The following is a 20,749-nucleotide window of genomic DNA, read 5'->3' on the forward strand; positions in this document are numbered from 1 at the left end:
CACACCCGGGGCACGATAATGGGGCACGCCACCTGAAACCAGTTGGAATTGGAGATTGGAGGACATGCAACAAACGACATAAATAAACAGCTCTAAATATGAGCATAAATCAATGGGTTTTGTTTTGGGGCATGAGCTCTGCCTCGGGTTGGTCTGTTTGGAGAACTTTTGGAAATCTACATTAACTAATTAGCTCTAGTCATAAATGAAATACTAGGTGATATATTAGGAATATGTTAAAGGTGGTCCGAATATATTCAGAATACAAATGCTTATTTATGTTGAATGATTGTAAGGTTATTAAGTTTCTCTATTAGTCTTATGAATGATGGTTAAACATCAAGGTTCTACATAATCCAATATTTTAGTTTCAAAATTAAACAAAAAATCAGTAAACCCTACAACCCAAATATATGTATATTTAGGATAACTAAATATTAAAACTACATCTAAATACCAATTTTAAATGTGTATTTTGAAGACAAACAAGAAAGGAAAGCTTACTTCGGGCGGACCCGAGGTGATATACAATTTCGGTAAAAATTATATACTTATCGCAGTGATGGGTATATCTTCCTTAATTCTCATCCGATTCTCAAGCGGAGTACCTTAAACGATTTCTGAATCGATTCTCCACCATTCTGCATCAAAATCCTGAGACAAAATATTTTTTAGATTTTTTGTCCATTTTTCGTGATGGGATTCTTGAAAATGGGGTTTTCACCTATATGGCCCACAGGGATGGCTATATCTTCCTCAATTCTCATCCGATTCTCAAGCGGAGTACCTTAAACGATTTCTGGATAGATTCTCCACCATTCTGCATTAAAATCCCGAGACAAAATATTTTTTCGATTTTTTGTCCATTTTTTGTGATGAGATCCCTTGAAAATGGGGTTTTCCCCTATATGGCCCACAGGGATGGCTATATCTTCCTCAATTCTCATCCGATTCTCAAGCGGAGTACCTTAAACGATTTCTGGATAGATTCTCCACCATTCTGCATTAAAATCCCGAGACAAAATATTTTTTCGATTTTTTGTCCATTTTTTGTGATGAGATCCCTTGAAAATGGGGTTTTCCCCTATATGGCCCACAGGGATGGCTATATCTTCTCCAATTCTCACCCGATTCTCAAGCGGAGTACCTTAAACGATTTATGGATCGATTCTCACCCATTTTGCATCAAAATCCTGAGACAAAATATTTTTTATATTTTTTGTCCTCTTATAATACCCTCTGCAAAGGTATGAAAAAACCCCTATAATAAAACTCCTTAGAAAAAAGAAAATTTATCATCAAACGTTAAGCTTATTCATTTAATATAAACCGAATTTACCCGAGTGGTGGGTCCTTCGAGGTTCCAGTTGTGGCCAAGATATCGAATATATTGGGACATGCATTAACTAATTAGTGGCAACAACTAAATGGTGAAGAGTGGGAGCGGTGGATTGTAGGGAACAAAGCTCCTTCGACCATGTCCATTTCAGCATTGTCCTGACCTCATCCTCCGCCTCTTTGGGGCTTTTGTAATTTCGATCCTGTTTCGGTTTTGGTTCGTGCGTTTCGAATGCGTGATTATCTGATTGGGAATGTGCACCCAACAATGGCGACACACAGATACAAACGCCCACACTCCCACACAGAACACACACTTCTTTAGATGATTAGCTGCGATAGGCACCGGTTATGGCTTCCAGGGAGTCGATTTAAATGAATTTTAATACAAGAGCGAGGAGAGCTTCGATTGCAATTCAATTTAGATGGCCACAAACATTATAATCTGTGAGGGCAACTTCCATTAGCCGTATTTATAAAGGCTATATCATTGGATGTAGTCGGCTCATCAATTCTGTTAGGAGTCTCTCTGACTGGGTATCTGGTATAGGGCTTTTGGGGTTTTGTGGTGTTGGGGTGTGGGATTGGTGGAATGGTAGGGGGAAGGTCAAGTCGGCTTCTAAATGTAATTGGTTCTCGCGATGGTTGGATGGTTTGCTGGCTGCCTGACTCCCAGCTCTGGCAATTCCAATAATTTCACAAAAGCTGCCACAATTTCAATTAAATTTCCGTTATCACACAAACACACACACACCCGTATAGTGCTGCATCCAAAGCTCGGTGCTTAGTCAAACGTTGGGCCATGATTGTTCGGCTGTGATAGTCTGTACAACTCATTGCTCTAATTAGAATTATTCTAATGAAATTAAATTGCACAAATTGCATTTGGCCGGGAGTTGGGAGCTGGGTGGTGTGTGGTGGGGCGAATTAATTACTGAAATTGCCATATGCCCGGACCATATTGCAACACTGTCATAATCGTAATTTGTTTTAGATTCGCACAATCAACTGATTAACGTAATGAGTTTCTGCTCCAGGCAATTCCATTCCATTGCATTTCTCAGCTAATTTGATTAAATTAGGCACCGTGATGCCACTGCAGCAGCAGCTGCATCTGCTTTAGCCTTTGCATATGGCGATCCCCAATGCAATGTCATCACATGTCCAGCTCCCAACTCCAAACAAGGAATGGTTCGGGTTCGGGGCCTGGTTCTGGGCCTGGTCATATCAAATGCTTAATGGCAACGGCCCATGTCAATTCGTGGCATATTAAAAAGGAAAATTGGCATTGGCAATTGCAGCAGATATTAGTTTCTTCATCGGAGAGAGGCGAGGTCTAGATACTCGTAGACTCGTATTGAGGACTGTGTAGGTAGGCCTATGGCTGGAAAAAGACTTGGAATATAAAACTGAGTACTACGATGGCACAGTGGGTGAATAAATCTAAAGAATGAAGAATAAAAATTAATATATTCGGCATTATCTGGCGTCTTTCTCAAAAACTATGTCTGATTAGTTGCATGTATAATTACCCTAAGATAATACTCCAAGTTCTAGAACCTTTTTACTCCCATAGTACCCAAAACGGTGCTATCTGGGAGTGCGATCAATTTGTCGCTTGATTGTGTGCGTTTTGCATGGCACATGCAATGAGAATAAGCCTTGCCTTTTAAGCCACAACCTGAGGTCTCGACCACGTCTTCGAGATGCTGCTCCTCGACTCCTCCAGGAGTGGGAGATGACTGGCTCTGGAGGCTGTGGAGAGGTTAACTGGCCTTCGGGTTAGTTGTTGACAACCAGGCAGTGGCCATATTTGTGTATTATTGTTAAACAAACGCACAAAACCCCAAAAAAAAGAGGAGAACAAAAAGTTTATAAAAGAACCTGGCAAATATGACAAAGGCACATAAATTCGGTAGCCCCCAAGTGGCAGGGCTTCTATAAACAAGTTAAGAAAAGAAACTACTAAAAAAAAAACAGCCAAGAAAGAGCATGCAACATGTTGCCCGTCTGTCTGGCCAAGATGCAAAGAAAATTTGTGTCGTCATCCCGGCTGAAAGTGTCAAATTTCACGCAACATGAAGCGCTAACTGCGCCCGGCCAGAGACTCCTGCCACTCCGTGTTGCAGCATCCTTCGGCTCCAAAAACCCTCCTGCTTCCAGTTCCACACAGTTGCATGTTTATTGTAAATATTATGAAATGTTGATACCTGCGATTGCTGCTTGCTACTCTGCTGTTTCTGATTTCTTTGCTTGTTTTTTTTTCACAGAAAGAAAATGCTTTAAAAAAAATTATAAAAAGAATAAATATGAAATAGTATTACTCTGTCTACAGTGCGAAATATAGGGCATAACATTTTGTAATATTTTTATTTTCTTATTAAAAAATAAATAGTTGCAAGATTTTTTTTTTTTATCTGTAGAATCTTCTGCATTGCGTTGCGAGAATTTATTGATGCTGCACGATAAATGCGCCCTGAGCATGGCCAAGAAGCTGGCCAAGATCGCCTCCGAACACGGAGGCATAAATTTCAATTTCCCAGAATTATGCCACAACGAATTATTGTTACCAACATAATTTCTTGTGTAATTACCAGGGCCGAGGTGATAAGCTGCCAACACTTCGCCATGTTTTGGTGGGGAAAGTCTTGCATTTGCCATTGCTGTTTAGTGTCTAAACTTTCATCATCATTAGGGGCAACAACATCATCGATTGCCTTCGACAGGCGATAAGTGGTCCGATCTGGTCACGGTCTCCAATGAGAGCCCCATCCCCGGGAGGCTGGAAGCTGGTGGAACAATGGTAGTGCTTGCATAGTTTTTTACTTTTTGGGCATTTTTTTTCTGGACCGTGGACAACATTAACCTGTTAACCCAAACTGACGGCAAACGGCGGTCGGCGGTCCGCGGTCGGCCAAGTCCCCAAGCAAAGTCCTGAGCTCGGCTTGGTGTCGCCTACTTTTGGGACCAGACCAGGCCTCTCGAATCGCCATCGCCGACTGGCTGGATCTCGACGGCTGGCTGGATGCAGTGCATGAATAATGCGCGCCCACAGCTCAATAAATTTTCACTCTTTTCGCCACAGCCCCAAAGCCAGAGTCCAGTCGGAGTCGCAGTCTTAGTCCCAGGCCCAGGATCCAGCAAAAATTCACACATCTTGTGCAAGTCCACCTCCCTTTAACTTCCTCAAACAGTTTGGATCTAAATGCACTGAACAAAATTCGGAAACTAAGAGGTTTTCTAAGAGAGATTAGACTAGATTTAGTTCTAATAGAATAGATTAGTTTTATATATTTTCTAAATTTCAAGTCTTAGACTATTATCTTATTTTGACTTTGAATTCGTGTTTATAGCATTTTTAATATTTAATATTAAAACACTTAAAAACCTCCTATTTTAGTTTCAGTTTAGACTTGGTTTTGGACTACAGTTCCTGCCACTCGACGCCACAGCAGGGAGGAGCTCCACCATGCCACAGCTGGGATGATTCATTTGCCGACGCAAAAAAAAATTCTTTAACCAAAAAAAAAAAAACAGAAATAATAAGGAGCCAACTGGAGAGGCGAGGATGGCAGGGAAAAATTGTTACGAAAACCATTTAAAGGAATTCTCTCGAGTTAGAAGATACAAGAGACACGATCAGGGGACAGGAATCAGGAATCAGGGACATGGTCATGGCCAAAAACAAAAAAGAAGGTACAACCGAGCGAGTCACACAGCATTGGGGCATTAACAGACCTTAGCAGACTGCTTGGGGTCTACCACCGCCTTCGCCTGCTCCCCCACATTCGCCATCCTACTGCCTGCCCCATCCGCACCACTAGCACCTCCTGTTCCACCTCCGATGCAGTTGCATTTCGCGATTCCATTTCCTCTTCGCATGATTTCTCGCTGCGCTCCGAGTGCGCGCCCACAATTGTCGAGAGATTAGAGATGCTGTAATTCCATGGCCTGCGATGCCGATTGGCCTGGCTTACTCGTTTCTGTGGAGGGGTGGGGGCATCTGCAGCAGCAAAGGCATCTGCAGCAGCTTCAACATCTCCAAAGGCAACACCAGCCAGCCACCACGACGACCGCGATGATGCGGTTGATTTTGGCTTATCACGTTCACGGGAGACTCCAAGACGCTCCACAGGTTTATACGAGTCTGTAAGATTGCGAATTCTAGGATAGACAACCAAAAATGGGGAAAAAAGGTAAAGCTTCCTAGTTGGGTATATTTTATACACTTTAATATTTATCTCTGTAATCCGAGATGTCAACTCAAAATCAATAATCAGATTAAATTATTTAAATCCGAAACTAGATCGATCCAATAAGTCACCAAGTTCGGTATATCCCCCAAAACTTATTTCAATAATGGTTTTATAAGATTACCGAAATTCAATCTCTCACCTGCCAGTCAAAACTTTATTTATGTTAATTAACATAATGATATGCAAACAGCCCGCTAGAGACTATTAAGAGCCACATGAATTTATGAGGTCTATTTATAGACTCAAGCTTTGGGGCAGATGTTGGGCTTTGGGGGCAACGAATTTCGTCCGGTCCTGTGGCGCAATGGATAACGCGTCTGACTACGGATCAGAAGATTCCAGGTTCGACTCCTGGCAGGATCGAAGTTAATCTTTTTTTTGTAAAATAGTTTTTTTTTATAGTTAAATTAATAAAATTTTTTTTCATATTTTATTACTTCTGAAATGTGAAAATATTAAGTATGGCTAAGTGTATTTATTACTATTAATTTATTAATATTTTTTATAACAAAATACAAAATATTGTCTTCATCCGATCCTGCCAGGAGTCGAACCTGGAATCTTCTGATCCGTAGTCAGACGCGTTATCCATTGCGCCACAGGACCGCTGATATATAATTTAAAATAATATTTTATCGAAATTAACTTGTGAATTATATAATTTAAATATTTAAAATTTGTTTTGACAAAATTGTAAAAGAACTTTGTTTCAACTCTAAGAGTTCTTTAACGTTTTCTGAATTATTTATAACATTTTAAAGTAAAAAATGAGCAAAAAAATTCGATCCTGCCAGGAGTCGAACCTGGAATCTTCTGATCCGTAGTCAGACGCGTTATCCATTGCGCCACAGGACCGGTAATATTCTCTAGTCCAAAAAAGTGCTTTTAGATTAAAACCTTATCTAATTTCACACATACATATTAATTTATAAATTAAAAAATAATCTACGTTTCTTTCTGATAAGAGCTTCCAAGCAACAATATCTCAGCCTATATTTTATGTATTATTTAAAGTTTCTTCGTTCTATTTATATTTTTCCGGCTATATCTCGTAGTTGAATGATCTGATAAACAGGTTTTTTTGTTTTCTATTTAAACAAATAACCTTTTGCCTTTGATAAACACAACCGCATGTTACGCTGTAAAGTTTCTATTTATAGATTAACCCCAAGCACTTCTCCCCTAGCATTATCTTAAGTAGCGACTTTGGCGCGAGTCGATCATGAGCCTCCGTGGCGCAATCGGTTAGCGCGTTCGGCTGTTAACCGAAAGGTTGGTGGTTCGAGTCCACCCGGGGGCGGATAACTTTTTTATTTTTATTAATTATAAATCTATACAATTTTTCCTTATTTTGTGATTACAAACTTGTCCCAGTGTAAACCCCAAAGATATGGATGAGGCTTTGGTGTCTGAGAGTCTGCGTCTAACAATGGCCACCACCATTGGTGGCTAAGACTAAGCCTAAGCTCAAGACCTGCTTTGAGCCAGAGTCTGGGGCCTAAGTTACTTAGTTAGTGCCCCAACTGGGGGATCTCTGCCTAAAAAAACGAGAAGACCCCTCTCCTTGGCCCAGCTGTGTGTATCCCCCTGGTGCATTGCATAAGAGAAATATTTGTGCAATTTGATTTCGCAGAATTGCGAATTCGTTGGAATGAATTCCCGGACTCCTCTCGTCCCAGGCCCCCTCCCTCCCATTTTGCACTCCCCACCCATCTGAAGTCGGCTTATGCGCATTATGATTATGATGATACCTTTGCCGCTCTTTGTTTGTTTGTGCCGTTTGTTGTTACTTGTGTTGTTTTCGCCTTGTTTGCTGGTTTGTTACTCGCCCGCCGCGATTACGGTTGAAATTCTATGCGGCAGAAGTCATGATCTGAGGGTAGCTGAGGGAAATTCTCTGGAAAAGCATTTTCTTTTCTTTCCATCGCCAAAGGGAGTGAACCGCAGGCAGGCTGGCTGGCCTCGAGAAGATCAACATGGCCAGATTGTGTTTGCAATCATTATAAACGACCACGACCAAGAAAGCGGATCAGTTTTGATTGGTTTAGGCAGCCAGGTCTAGCAAGCAATTTGTTTTTCAGCATTATTTACCAAAAATTCCACTATTTAATTAAAAAACTCTAAAACTACCATTATGGCATTCTGACAAAACATTTAAAATGACATTATAACGAATGAATTTTGGATAAAAAGCGGTTGTAGATGGAGTGTAAGTTTACACCCTCGTAAAGAACAAAAAAGTATGTTTTTTTCATTAATTTAAATGCAAGTGTAGGTCACTCAAGGTTTAAATAGCACTGAAAGAAAAATGATGGTAATTCAATGCATTTTCCTTTTGCTTCATAAAAGGGAAATAGTTAGTAATTGGTTATTAAAGTCTTTCAATCTTTTTGGGATAAATTTTGTCCAGCTTAATATTCTGTTAGTACCTCTGTTTACCTGTACATCCTCTGGCAGGCGACAATTTTTTTGTGGAGTGTTCATGTGTGCAAGGCAACACGCCCCTGTGGCACACGAAAATGAAATGAAATGGAAAACGCGGGGAGGCCACAACGAGAACTGACCAGAGAACTGGACCCTGGGCAAGCTGCTAGGAAAATGAGACGCTTATCTAAATCTTCATAGTTGGCTAAGCGCGGCCTTTCCCTTTCCAGCCCTCCCCGGCTTACACCCTCGACTTTTGGGCTCCCTTTCGTTTCGTTTTTAATTGCAGCCGAAACGTGAGCGAATTGTAACCAAAAATGCAATTGTGGTAGGAACCCGGGACTGCAACGTTTCCTTCTCAGTTTAGGGTTTTGGGTTTTGGGTTATTCCTTTGGCTATACCATACATCGCGCGCATTGGTGCAGCATTCCTTTGGTTAGGGAAGCGGTCCCCTCCCGCACACTCCAGTGGCAATCCCTAATGAAGAAGGGTCCCTTTTTGGATTCGGACAGTGGACTTGGCATTTGTCATCGAAACATGTAATTATGCCACTTTGCGTCAGGTTACGAGGAGAACCATTTACATTCGTTCATCTAACTAGGGACGCGGGAAAAAAAAGACTACAACAGCCAAAGTTCTTAATGAAGGACTTGCTAATTCAAAAATTCCTTAAAATGGGGCTGGAAGGTTTGGTTTTGAAAGTTTACAAATACAATATTATTTATACAAATTTTGTAAGGAAAAATATGTATTTTAGGTAGGTACATTTATAAATGATTTAAATGAGTAAAATGGATTAAATTGTTCACCTTTTTAATATTCGGAATAGCTCAGTGCTTCTCCTGATTTCAGAACCTCCAAGGACTTTAAATATTATTTATTCCTAAAAATACCCCACTTATGTAAACTAGTTTTATTTTTAAGACCATTATTTTCTACATTTAGGCGATTAATATCGAAGACAAGGCTCTACTGGGCTCGTTAGTTAGCTTCTTCCCCATAACCCTTACCATACCCCATCAGGCATTAATAACAAGTATTAGCATGTTACTTAATCACACCTGCACATCTTTGGAACATGTAATTCCCGTGCGAGACATCTCGGTGTCGGCCAGATCCCAGATCCAGCAACATCGTCCGCACACTTGGCAACATGTTGCGGCCAAATGGAACTGCATAATTGTCGCCTCACGTGCAACCTGAGCATTTCAGCAAACAGCCTTTCAGCATTTCAGCACCCAAAAAGAAATGCACACACACTCAGAATAAAGAACCCAGAGCTGAGGGCTCAGAACACAGAACATGTCAATTAAGTGGGCGAGTGAACCCGAACCCAAAACCTGCGTCACAAGTGACATGCGAACGGCAGCGAGATCTGCAAAAAGAGCCAGAATGACAATGGCCCCAATTAGGCCAGTAATAAGCCATAAAAGCGAAGAGTAACCCCCTTTTTGGCCTCACGCGATGGCCGTCATTATTACATTGAAACCAGAGCTCCCGCCCAACTTTATATCATTTTCAAGTTTATAGTTCTTGCCTGATCTCCTGGCCAACTCAATTACACAGCTCAATGAATGGTTTCATGGTATATATGGGGACAAAAAATAGAAGCTTCCTCCAATTGCCAAAAGACCAGCAACATAAATCCCAAAAATACAACAAAATCCTTTGGATGAGGCGAGTGTCCAGCTTTCGGTTTTTCCGATAAGCAAACATAAAAAGTAAACGTCATTCGCATCGCTTCTTCACAGTTCAATTCTTATTTACACAACGACAAAAAGCGGAGCAATAGCGCCAGAAAGATATAGCCAAACACCCACTCTGACGTCTTAAAATACGATACAGTAGACTTTCCATAAATACTGTTTTTGGAAATATTATAGAGATGATATAAAAGAGATCAACGTTTTTTTTTAAAGTTAATTTAACGTTATTCTACGCAAAAATTGCAAAAACACAATATAAAGATATATATATACTTCCACCAGAATATCAAAGTAAAGGCATATTTTACAAATTCTGCAAAGAATATAAGGCGTATTACTTTTTTTTATTTAAGGAAGCTCTTAGTTTTTATCAGAAAAGATAAACGATGAATAAACCATATATTGTAACTTCTATCTCTAAAATCATATTCAAAAACTAAACTAAAATATCTAAAGCTTATAAAAATAGTTTTGTCTACTGAAGACCCACTGTATTGGCTATGCATTTTGCGCCTGGACAAAATTGTATTTTATTGCCAAGGATTAGACGCAACCCTTCCGCCACTGGCCTGGTCACTTCCAACTGATAAAGACAGAAGACAGGGTGGACGGTCGGTCGGTCAGGACAGGTCAAGTGGAAGGGTTCGACTTCGGAGCGCTAACCCATTGGAAAGCAATTTATTTACACGTGCCCCGGCTCTGAGGATTCCTGCGGCTTAGCTTCCCGTATTTGCTTTGATTTGATGCGATTCTTTATAGCTGTCCATAAAGTTTGACAACGCAAAAAATTAATTTTCAGCATGGTCAGCATTTTTTTGCCCGCCTTTTATGACTAAAGCCCGGTTTAAGCCACAATTAAGTGGGTGTGTGTGTGCTATGTAAGCCAAGTGGTTATCGCATGGCGAACACTCATCTCTATGCCGATCGCCGGCTAATTAATGCCAACAATTAAAATCACATTTAGATGCCAATCGATATGAATAATTGTGCAATATTTTTATTGAAAATGCATTCGCAAATATATGGTTTGTTGTTATTTAACTGCCATCTCCCATAGCACGCACCCCTAAATTAAAAATTAAATAAAAAAGGGAAATCCTCTTGAAGCGAAAACGAAAGCGGATCAATTGCTCAAAAGATCAATTGGCAATTGACAATACGATCGCTCGGCCGAGATCAAATCAGATCAATTCATCCCACTTTGGTTCCGAATTGGACCATATGGATAAAGAAGTGTGTGTACCTATCCATTGAGGCATTAAATCTCCTCTCTGCATTCAAAATCCTGGGTGTTGCAGTTTCAGCCACTCAGGCGCAAAACAAGAAACTCTATAATCCGCCTAGCATTGTGGTTTGGTGGTTTTGTCTTTAACAAATTGTGGTTTTCGAGGGTTTGCATTTAAGGTTTGCCTTTCGGCTTAGTCCCGTATTTGAGTTTAATTCAATTTTCTCAATGAGGACTCTGATGCCGCTCCCATTCTCATTCCCATTCCCATGGATGTTCTCGCATTTGAGGCACCTCTGCACCTTGCACTTTCGGTTTCTGGGTTTAATGTTTCCTGCGTTTCTCATTTTTGGCGGTTTAAGGTCCTGTTTTTTTTTTTTTGGTTTGGGGCATACTCGGCACGCGCTGCATTTTTACTGCTTCATCCTGCAGGCTGCAGGTTACCTCAGCAGGTGCAACTCCCTGCGAGTCGAGTCGATTTTCAGGATCAGGATCAAAGAAATGTGTAATTCATGTTTCCGCTATGCGAGAGGGGTGCCTTCTGGAAGATGTTAATTGAGTGTTTATATCCTACAAATATTTAGTAGGTAAGTAGTACTTTTTAACATAAAGATAAGATAAGATAAGATCCTTGTACAAAAATTATAGTTTAGAAAATCAGTCATAGTTGTACCTTTTTAAAGAAGTTTTATAAAGCTTTTGGTTTATATGTATAAATTAATATAATATCTTCCAACCATGATGTGCGTGTTAAGTTTGTCCAACGAAAGTTAGGAGCCAGCCCTAGACATGGCCAGAAAAGCATCGCTGATTGGCCGAAAGGCGGAGCCAGAGTCAAGGCACCAAAAGCGGGTTGTGCGCATAAATTATGGCATTAAGCTAGCCAACTGGGATTGGATTGGTGCAAGTCGAGGCAGCCTCGATGCGAGCCAGCTCCGCAGCATCCAAGCAGGTTTTTCTTCATCCTGTTTTTGGCTCTTGGCTCGGGCCAGAAAACTGTTCCCAGCTAGCGTTCAAATTAGTTGGCCCAAAGTCAAATGCCGGAGCTGAGGCCAAGTGCTTTCCGAAGATCGAAACTGCGGCTGACATGTTTATTACGAAAGCCCAAGGAGACATAAATCGGAGGTGGAGTGGAGTGGCCAGGAGACTTTCGTCAGTGCAAATTCAATTAAAGTTGACATTTTCCAATGAAACCAATGCAAATTGCCGGCTAGCCATGACAAACGTCAGGCGTCAATCAGACGGCAGCGGCAGGATATTTATGGGCCAAATGCATTATTTATCTAGCTGCTCCTCCGATCGCCTGGCTAGCGAAATTTATTATATTTTATAATGTAACAAATGGCAGAGGCCCTCGCCGGACCGAACGTGAGCGCCGGACTCCCAGGAGTCGGACTCCCAGCGGGTCCAAGTCGAAGAGCCATAGCGTTTGGCAGAGTTCATTCAACTCGCTCTTGTATCGAAATCGGCGATAACAAAAGCAATTTGTTAACCGCCAGCCAGCAAAGGGAAAGGAAATCCCACCAAAGTATGTGAAAATATTAACAACATTTTCGAAACAAGCCAAAGATGTCCGGGAGGAGAACGAAAACTGGTTGCTCTGCCAGGGATCAAAGGCTATTACTCTTATTTGTGATCACAACTTGAATAAATTTTGTAGAATATGTTGGAATACTTTCAGGACCTTTTTAAGTACCCAAGTTTTTGTCAATTTTTTTAAATCCTTTTCTTCAATATCCTTTTTCTTCTTAACGTACTTCTTCTATAACCATAACTTCCCTCGAAACATTAGAGTATTAAAGAATTTCAAAATGCTGAAAACATTAAAGTAGCCTAAAGCAGCTTGATTAATTTTATGAGCGATCAGCCGTTAAGTTCAGCGCACATGAAATTCGCGATACTAATCTAGCATTAAGCATACGCCCCGTGAACGTTAACGTGCGCCTCTAAGTTATAACCCTACCCCAAATAAGCCGTGGCCAAAGCCGCACAGCCTTTCCCAAAAGGTAAATACTCATTAGTGAAATTTCTTATCACAATTTGGTTCCTTTTATATTTTATATTTATACTGTTTTTGTTTTTGTCGATTTTAAGCTGGCGGCGTTGGCGAGTTGATCTTGATGCAATTAATAAACGGCGTTGGCCGGGCCATGCATTTAATGGTCATGGATATCCGGAAGCAGGCAATAAAAAGGGTTCGAAATCGGGATCGCAGCCAGATCGCGATTATGATTTCTCGCAGCTCAACCTCCCCCCGGGCGGACTTGAACCGAACTAAACCGAAACGAAATAAAACGAATTACTGGGACCACACAGCACTCCGGGGGCAATTGCCAATTGCATTCATCAACATGACAGCTACTCGTCCGAATCCCTCCTGCTCCTCTTTTTTTTCCTTGGGATTTTGCCCGTTTTTTGTGCCGTGTTTTTGTCCGGGCCTTTGGTAAATTGACAGCCGCCGATACTCAATTTGAATGCAAACCACAAAATTGGATAATTTCCCAGTGACAATCGAGAGGGTCCTCCCAGATCAGTGCTCCTTGCCTTGCCTTATCCCTAGCCCCTGATATATGCGCCGAGCGAAAAGTTTCCCAGGAGCACTTGCCGGTGACCCCACAGAGTGCTCCATTCCATTCCAGCCACAAACAAAAGACAATGGCTCTGCGGCTCTGTGGGGCGAATGCTCGTATGCAAAATAAATTTCACTTCCGAATCTGAATCGGAATGAGGAGGAGCGAGCAGTGGAGTCCTGCACCCAGCCGGTTGTTTCATGGCTTGTTTTACATATGTCCGCACCTAAGCAAAAGATGCAAGACCTCGTCGGAGGATGGTGCAGCTCACCCACCACTCAAATACACTAAGATAAAAGTTTAATAAAAAAATAAAACAACCATTACCCATTCCAATAAACAAATGTCTAAAAGGAATAAAATTTGGAATGCTTTTTCTGTTTTACCACTTTTAAAACAAAAGTCTTGAGTACCTTAAGACTAAAACGATTTAGCATAAATGTTAATAATAGTTTGACATGGGTTAAGGATTTGATTTACTAGAAATTTAAAATTCTTTTTAAAAAAATCTTAAAAACTTTATTTTTTTAACTGTGGTCCATCATCTTGTGGCCCTCTGGGAGCAACTCGACAATGGGCCAAATGGCTGGCTTGAAAAGGCAAAATGCAGGCGACTCGTAAATCCGCAACGATTGCTTCACCAGAAATCCAGAAACCATACTGAATTGATTGCATTTGGAGCAGGATAAAACGAGGGGGCGGCTGCATGCCTGCCGACGATCCCTGCTCAAAATGTTGCAATTAATTTTTTCACAATACTCTTTGTGCTATTTAGTTCTCGAATTTGCAGCATTATGGCAGCGACTCGGCTACCTCTCGCTTAATTGCCCCCGAAAAAAGATTGCAAAGAGCTCCAGAGCCCCAGAACCCCAAAGCCAAGGCCCAAAGACAAACAGTAGCTAAATAAAATTAAAAAGAGTAGAAAAAAAAAAATACGGAGGACTCCTGGACTTGGTCCGTTTTGGGTTCTCGATGCTGGGCTTCTTTTTGGGGCCTTTGATTTGCATATATTTTGGTTTTAATTAGTTAACAAGCTGCTTTCGTTTGTTGCGATTGCATGTTGAACCACGACGCGTATCGTAGATGCTGTTCCCCGCTTTTCTTCTGCTTCCAATATCTCCTGGCTTCGGGTTGCATGCAAAAGGAGCAGCGAATCAAACACGATTTTTAGCAGTTTTCAATTCCCGGAAATCTTGTACGATATGTAGCACCATACAACTGCGGATTGTGGTGTGCTGATTGTCCTTAGCTAAGTTAAGAGGAACCAAAAAATAAAACTAGTAAGGACATATGCATTGGAGATCCGACTTGTCGATGCTCTGTAGTTAATAGATAAATAATCACAATCATAATAATCATTCAAAATCAGTGTAGTCCATATTTAAGACTTCTAAACACTTAAAGCCACTTAAACGTTTTTTAATTATTTACAAGTACCATTATCCTAATTTTCTGCCCTTTATGCGGTTTACAATGTTAAATCCAAGAATTGAATCTAATCAAGGACTCAAACATTTTTTAAAAGATATATATATGTTAAAATTAATAAAATGTATTAACATTTTACCCAATATACCTTTTAAACTACTAAGTGTTTAAACTCCAGGCAGCAGACCTCGCGCGATTCGATTCCGATTTCGATTCCTCAGTATCGTGCAAATGTTTCATTATTTAACTGATTTCAGTTGGCCAGTTAAGCTGGCCAGCTGGCTAAAACAAAATAAATAAAGGACCAGCGTGGACTGCAGTTGGAATACCAACGAAAATTCCAAGATGTTGTCATCAATTAAGCCACAGGGCTGTTCGCACCTGAGAGGACTTTATTAGGATGCGTAAATTATGGTCTAGGCCCAAGCAGAAAACAGAAATGGCGCTGGCCAATAAAATGCCAGATAAATCAAGGCAAGGGCCAAAGCAAAGAGGTGGAAATCAGCGGAGCTGGAGTTTTGCAAATTCAGCAGAAATAAGCAGGCGAGACTTATTTGCATTCGCCCTGTTGTCAGCCTCCGCCTCCGACTACTCCGGCTTTGGGTCCTCCATCCTGGGCATCCTGCTACTGACAGTCTGCAGGAAAAATAAAACAAAAATAAAGCAGAATACGAGCCAAACATGAAAACTGTTGCCCACGAGTCTGGCGAGTACTGGGCCAGACGACAGTCTTTGTTCCATCTTGTTAAGACCTGAACTTTATGCCAACTCCAGAGATCCAGCTTCGGAGCAGCTCGTACCAGCGCCCTCCTTCAGTTCAGGCCCCCTTTCCGGGTCATTGTTTCTGTACGGGGGTCTGTACTGGGACTTTGACAATTCCAAGAACTTTTCAGGTGGCACAGCATGCTCAGGCCAGACACACTTTTGGTGGCCTCGTGCAGATCCCATTGTGGGGCTTTCAATTAAAATATATTTAAGAACAATTTGGTTAGAAAACTGGGGTAGGGGAAAGATTAAAAAAGCCAAAACCTAAAAAAAGGTCCAGAAAAAGACCATATTATTAATTGTAAAGAACTTTTGTTCTTTAATATGGGTTCTGTTTTAGTTTATTTATTATTCGATGAAACCTATTCTGTTGAAAAATAAATAAAGAAAAGATTGAAAGATAATTTTAAGCTCCTAGAAATCGACAGAGTTCCTGAAGGATCTTAGATATATTTCTGTTTAAATTTATGAGTAACACCCCGCCTAGTTATGTTGATTAAGATTTGTTTATTCTTTTTCATTGTAATTATTTTTTCCCCCCTTTTTTTAGATTCTTTGTTTTTTGCGTTAAGTGACGGCTTTTCATCAAAGGAGTCACGATGATGGCAACTGCGGCGCATACAAATTAATGGATCTGGCTCGATGAGGTCTGCAAAAATATATGTGTACATCAAAACAGGCACAACAAATTTAAATGTTGTTTGGGCATGTTTTATAATGTCATTATATAATCAGCACAAGTCGTACAAATCGCTGAAAATTAAACAGAAAGAACTAAGCAGAATCGGCCTTTGAGGCGGCGAAAAGAATATAAGTTTTATTTAAAAAAAAAAGACAGTGCGGATCATGATTTTAAAAAGATTATAATCAAGTTAAATACAGAGAGTTTTTAAAAGATAAATTAACTTGGAGAAAGGTAAGAATAATTATTTTTTTTAAATAATAATTAAATAACAAAGCACTGGTATTGAATTGGATTTAATACATTGAATTATAGTTTACCAAAAACTACATTTACCTTATTCTCACCTATGAATCACACTTTACGGCTCTATACGACATCTGAGACAAAAGTTATATGCGTAATGTTCGTAAATGTTTTCAGCTTGTTTATGTTTGTTTATTAGTTTTTTTTTCGTATATACTTTTTTATGAAAATTTACGAGCACGTCGTTAGCCGCATTTTTGTTAGTTTTTTTCTTTGAAGATCGCCTCGAGTTATGGCCAAATGTTTGGCTTGTGGCAAATGGCCGAAAAGAGAGATGCTTATCGCTGGCACTGTTAATACCCCGCATTTAAAAGTGTAATTAACGCAATTTGAAATATGAAGCGAGCGCGAAGAAACGAAAGACTTAGGCAGCAAACTTGCCACGCTCGGGGTCAGCAGGAAGATTCAAAAAGGAAGCAGGAAAGCAGGAAGCTCATCCAGACGCGGGACATGAGAATATTTGAACATGACTCAGTCACACGGCTCGTGCTTGACACGTATTCTGAAGGGACCAACCCCAATCCCCTCCACCTCCACCGTCCGCCTGCAGTTTTTCAACTATGCTCCTCCGGTAGCAATGCCTTGATTCTGCACACAGAATTCCTAATTAGCCAAGGGCTGCACTTGCTCCTGGTGTGTTTCCCCGATATTTATGCGTTCGCTGGGCCGTCCGCATCTATCAATTGTTAACCTGCTCCTGCTAAGTCTGCTGGGTGGCCAACTACCGGGCCTGCCTCTATAAATTACATTCAAACTCGAGTGTTTGTCACTGGATTTTCAATTATTTGTAATTTATGAGATTCACTCCAGGTTTTTGTAATGTTTTTATAATTTGTCTTTATTGGTTTTTGTCATTTCATGTTTTGTTTTCTCGCTGTTGTTTGTATGCCTTGCTCGTTTTCAGTTTTTCATTTGTTTTTGGTTATTGCATTTGTTTATAATTTGCATTTACGTTTCATATAAATTATATTAATTAACTAGGTGAATGCTTAATGAGTATACGAAAAAAGCGTGACAAGGCTTAAGGGAATTTTCTTTTAATTGGTTTTGGCTGCAGCTAGAAAAACTCAACAATTTTTTTTTTTGCATATTTTACAATCAATATTGGAATTCCTTTAACTATGGCTTTCGCTTGCTTAATAGATTTTACATTCGTATAGTTTTTTTTTTACTTTTTTCATATTATATAGTTTAAAACGTTTTTATAGTTTGTTCTCTTCGCTAGGCAAAAAAATCCATTTTAAAAATAAATATTCTGCGAAATGTAAAGTATATATTGTATACAAAAATTATAAAAATAATAATAGTATTTATATAATCACACCAATCAGCACTAAACATAAAACTAACTAAACATGGACACGATCAAAGAAGATATTTTTAGCGACGATGTAGATCAGAAGCAGGGCGTTATAATCCATCGGAGATAGAGTTGGTCGATAAAGCCAGTATGAAAAGCTAAAGCTGTGTGCTTGTGTATAGTTGTGTGTGAGTTGTGGGGCACAGATTGACAAACAAAACTTACAATGTATACAGAATTCTTTAAGCATCTTCCATTTGTGAATCTACAAATTCGAGACAATCGAGCACCCGAACCCTGCTTTGCAAAATCACACAAGCATACATACAGACAGACATACGTTCAAACAGATCATTAAGGCTTAGTTATTACTCGCTGTGTGTAGTTTTGTTTAGATTTAGCTTTCATTTGTTTTTTTTTCTTTTTGCTTAGAAACATTTTTGATCTATCTTCTACCCGAAATAGTTGGCTTACTGCTGGCATTCCTCATTGTTCATCACTCTGCAAATTATTATTAGTATATATGTATATATAGTTCTGTGTGAGAGATATAGTGCCTAAGTGTGTGTGTGTGTGTTTGTTGGTAGGGAGGTTGTTGTTTGTGTCTTCGTTATCTAACGACTTTGGCTTTTCGAATGTTGAATTAACCACTGCAGTGTTATATCAATGTTGTCCTTTTCCTTACACGAAATACTATAACAGCAAATTTCACGATCCTGTATGCTTGATAAATTCCTGTAAATTCAATAAATTTTTATTTAATTTATGAAAAATCAAACCTTTTGACTTTTAACTAAAAAAACTTACATGCGCTCGATGAGCCCGGTTTCATCGAGGGCGCCTGGAAGATCACGTTTGTTGCCCAAAACGAGCACTGGAATGCCAGCCAGTTGTGGCTTGTCCAACAGCGAGTGCAGCTCGTTTCTCGACGCCTCCAATTTGTCCAAATCCGCTGCATCCACCATATAGCTGGTAGTTTTGAATATATTTAAGTTTCCATTATTTGTACTTTTACTTCAAATTAAGTTTAAAATACTTACACAATCGCATTAACGCCGCGACAATATCGCTCCCACATGGAACGGAACCGGGGCTGACCGCCAATGTCCCACACCTTGATTGTTACATTGCCCCTGGTGATTTTTCGCATATTGAAACCAACTGTGGGTATCATGTCCTCAGCAAATTGGCCGGACTGTGGAAGAGATGTGGAATATTATAAGTGTTCCCATATAAGTGTTCTCATATAACTACAGGCCCAAAAGTATGCAATAAAATATTTGAAAGGTATAAATAAGGTAAAATTGGTTCTGATATTAATTCTCAAAGTGATTCAAAAAATTTCATCTGAAACAAAGAATTTCTAAACAAAATAAAGCTACATAAGTCTTGAGAAAACTAATTGAAAATGAAAGTCTATCGCTTGCCCACTAACAACAAATCATCCAGTACTGTATAAATCTAAATAAACATGGGATTACAAATTATTTGTTCAGACCGTATTATCAACAACGATAAGCTGGGAATATTTTCCGTTTTGGAGAACTTAAGCAAACAAATCTGAGCTACAGTCGAACTTCAACGTCAGAAAAGGTTCCTCAGAAAAGAGCATATCAGATTTATACGCCTTTAGAAAAACAATTCGTCTTAAAGTGTGCATTGTTAATGGAGGTACAGGATTCTGGAGTAATCAACATCTACTCCGCTTCAATTGTAGAAGTCAAACTGCAGTTCCAGTGCATGCGGGCACATTTGAATCAAATTCGCTGGTTGGCGGGCTCACATGACTCATGTAGTCAGGCGGTCACAAAGGCAACGGCTCCTCCTCCTTCTCCGCCTCATTGTCTACGGGGAAAACGACTAACAAGTTCGTTCAGCTTCGATTTCCACTCTTGAAAATTTAGATCGCGACTTTATCAGCTTGCAGAAATGTGCGACAAAAACAGGGGAGGCGGCGGAGTGGGGTTCACAGGGGGTCGTTTGGCTGATAATGGCGTCATTGTGCGGAACATGCGTATAAGTTTATTGATTACAGACGACCACCGCTGGAACAATAAACTTTGACACTAAAAGAAAACGTGTTAGCACAGTGTTAATTATTGATGGGGCATAGAATATGAACAAAGGCGCACCCGTGGACTAAACCGAAATACATCTTTGGCTATCCAATCCCTTTGTGTTTTGCGGGTTTCTGCCATTTATTAGTTACTAACATTTAGTAGTCATACCCGATCCCCCCGGCTTTCACTGCGCGACCACCCCCCTGTTACAGCACCTCGCCCCCTGCATACTAGCAAAAAATTTCGCACACACACACAACCAAACAAAATGAAAATACTCACTGCAATAACATTGACGAACGTCGTTTTCCCGGAGAACTGCAGTCCCACCAGCGTCAGTTCCATCTCCTCTTTCCAGAAGATGCTCTTGAACCAGTCGAGAATCCTGTTGATGAGGGCCAACATCCTGGGGCTGTGGGTCTGGGCTGTGTTTTTACAAAAAATAGGTTTTTCCAAAGAGCGTAAATGGCGTTGGCTGAAAAAACAACTGGTCAGGATAGTGTGACCAGAGGCGACGGCTACGCAGATACCAAACATTTCTTCTTCTTCTTCCGCAACATTCGCAGGCCACAAAAAATACTGAAAAGCTAATAATTTGAATATCCGTTACAAGCTTTGCAGAATTTTACTGAAAGATTATTAATTTTTATAGTTTTTAAGACGTAAAATTATATAAACTTAATAAATGT

The 20,749-nt window shown here is 40.1% G+C and overlaps 2 protein-coding genes and 4 non-coding genes across 6 annotated transcripts in view; 3 read left to right on the forward strand and 3 right to left on the reverse strand.

Moving 5' to 3' along the window:
• The window catches only part of grn (GATA binding protein grain), a 38,060-nt gene extending 33,168 nt beyond the window's left edge, over positions 1-4,892 (forward strand). The window contains exon 10 of the mRNA XM_017236499.3: positions 4,739-4,892. The gene's annotated coding sequence lies outside the window, so the exon portion shown is untranslated. The remainder of the gene's footprint in view (positions 1-4,738) is intronic.
• Positions 4,893-5,884: 992 nt separating this feature from the next.
• Positions 5,885-5,957, forward strand: TRNAR-ACG (transfer RNA arginine (anticodon ACG)). Its single transcript has one exon. It is a non-coding gene; the product is annotated as a tRNA-Arg (tRNA).
• Positions 5,958-6,127: 170 nt separating this feature from the next.
• Positions 6,128-6,200, reverse strand: TRNAR-ACG (transfer RNA arginine (anticodon ACG)). The gene has a single exon. It is a non-coding gene; the product is annotated as a tRNA-Arg (tRNA).
• Positions 6,201-6,376: 176 nt separating this feature from the next.
• TRNAR-ACG (transfer RNA arginine (anticodon ACG)) lies at positions 6,377-6,449 on the reverse strand. Its single transcript has one exon. It is a non-coding gene; the product is annotated as a tRNA-Arg (tRNA).
• Positions 6,450-6,820: 371 nt separating this feature from the next.
• Positions 6,821-6,894, forward strand: TRNAN-GUU (transfer RNA asparagine (anticodon GUU)). The gene has a single exon. It is a non-coding gene; the product is annotated as a tRNA-Asn (tRNA).
• A 10,617-nt stretch (positions 6,895-17,511) lies between these two features.
• Positions 17,512-20,572, reverse strand: Arl8 (ADP-ribosylation factor-like protein 8). The gene is made up of 4 exons (XM_017236806.3): positions 20,343-20,572; positions 19,041-19,195; positions 18,808-18,969; positions 17,512-18,735 (listed from the first exon to the last, which is right to left on the reverse strand). The coding sequence occupies exons 1-4, from the start codon at positions 20,463-20,465 to the stop codon at positions 18,615-18,617; spliced, it is 561 nt and encodes a 186-aa protein (XP_017092295.1). The 5' UTR covers positions 20,466-20,572; the 3' UTR covers positions 17,512-18,614.
• Between the last annotated feature and the right edge of the window lie 177 nt (positions 20,573-20,749).

The sequence above is a fragment of the Drosophila bipectinata genome, chromosome 3R (assembly GCF_030179905.1).
Source record: "Drosophila bipectinata strain 14024-0381.07 chromosome 3R, DbipHiC1v2, whole genome shotgun sequence".
Taxonomy (NCBI): Eukaryota; Metazoa; Arthropoda; class Insecta; order Diptera; family Drosophilidae; genus Drosophila; species Drosophila bipectinata.

What these genes read in the sequence shown, in the direction of transcription:
- Arl8 (XM_017236806.3), bottom strand. Translation starts at nt 20,465, where the DNA reads ATGTTGGCCCTCATCAACAGGATTCTCGACTGGTTCAAGAGCATCTTC. An exon ending in CGCGGCGTTAATGCGATTGT is followed by an intron (nt 18,970 to 19,040) that starts GTAAGTATTTTA and finishes CAAAACTACCAG; the next exon opens with CTATATGGTGGATGCAGCGG. An exon ending in ACCGGGCTCATCGAGCGCAT is followed by an intron (nt 18,736 to 18,807) that starts GTAAGTTTTTTT and finishes TTGAATTTACAG; the next exon opens with GAATTTATCAAGCATACAGG.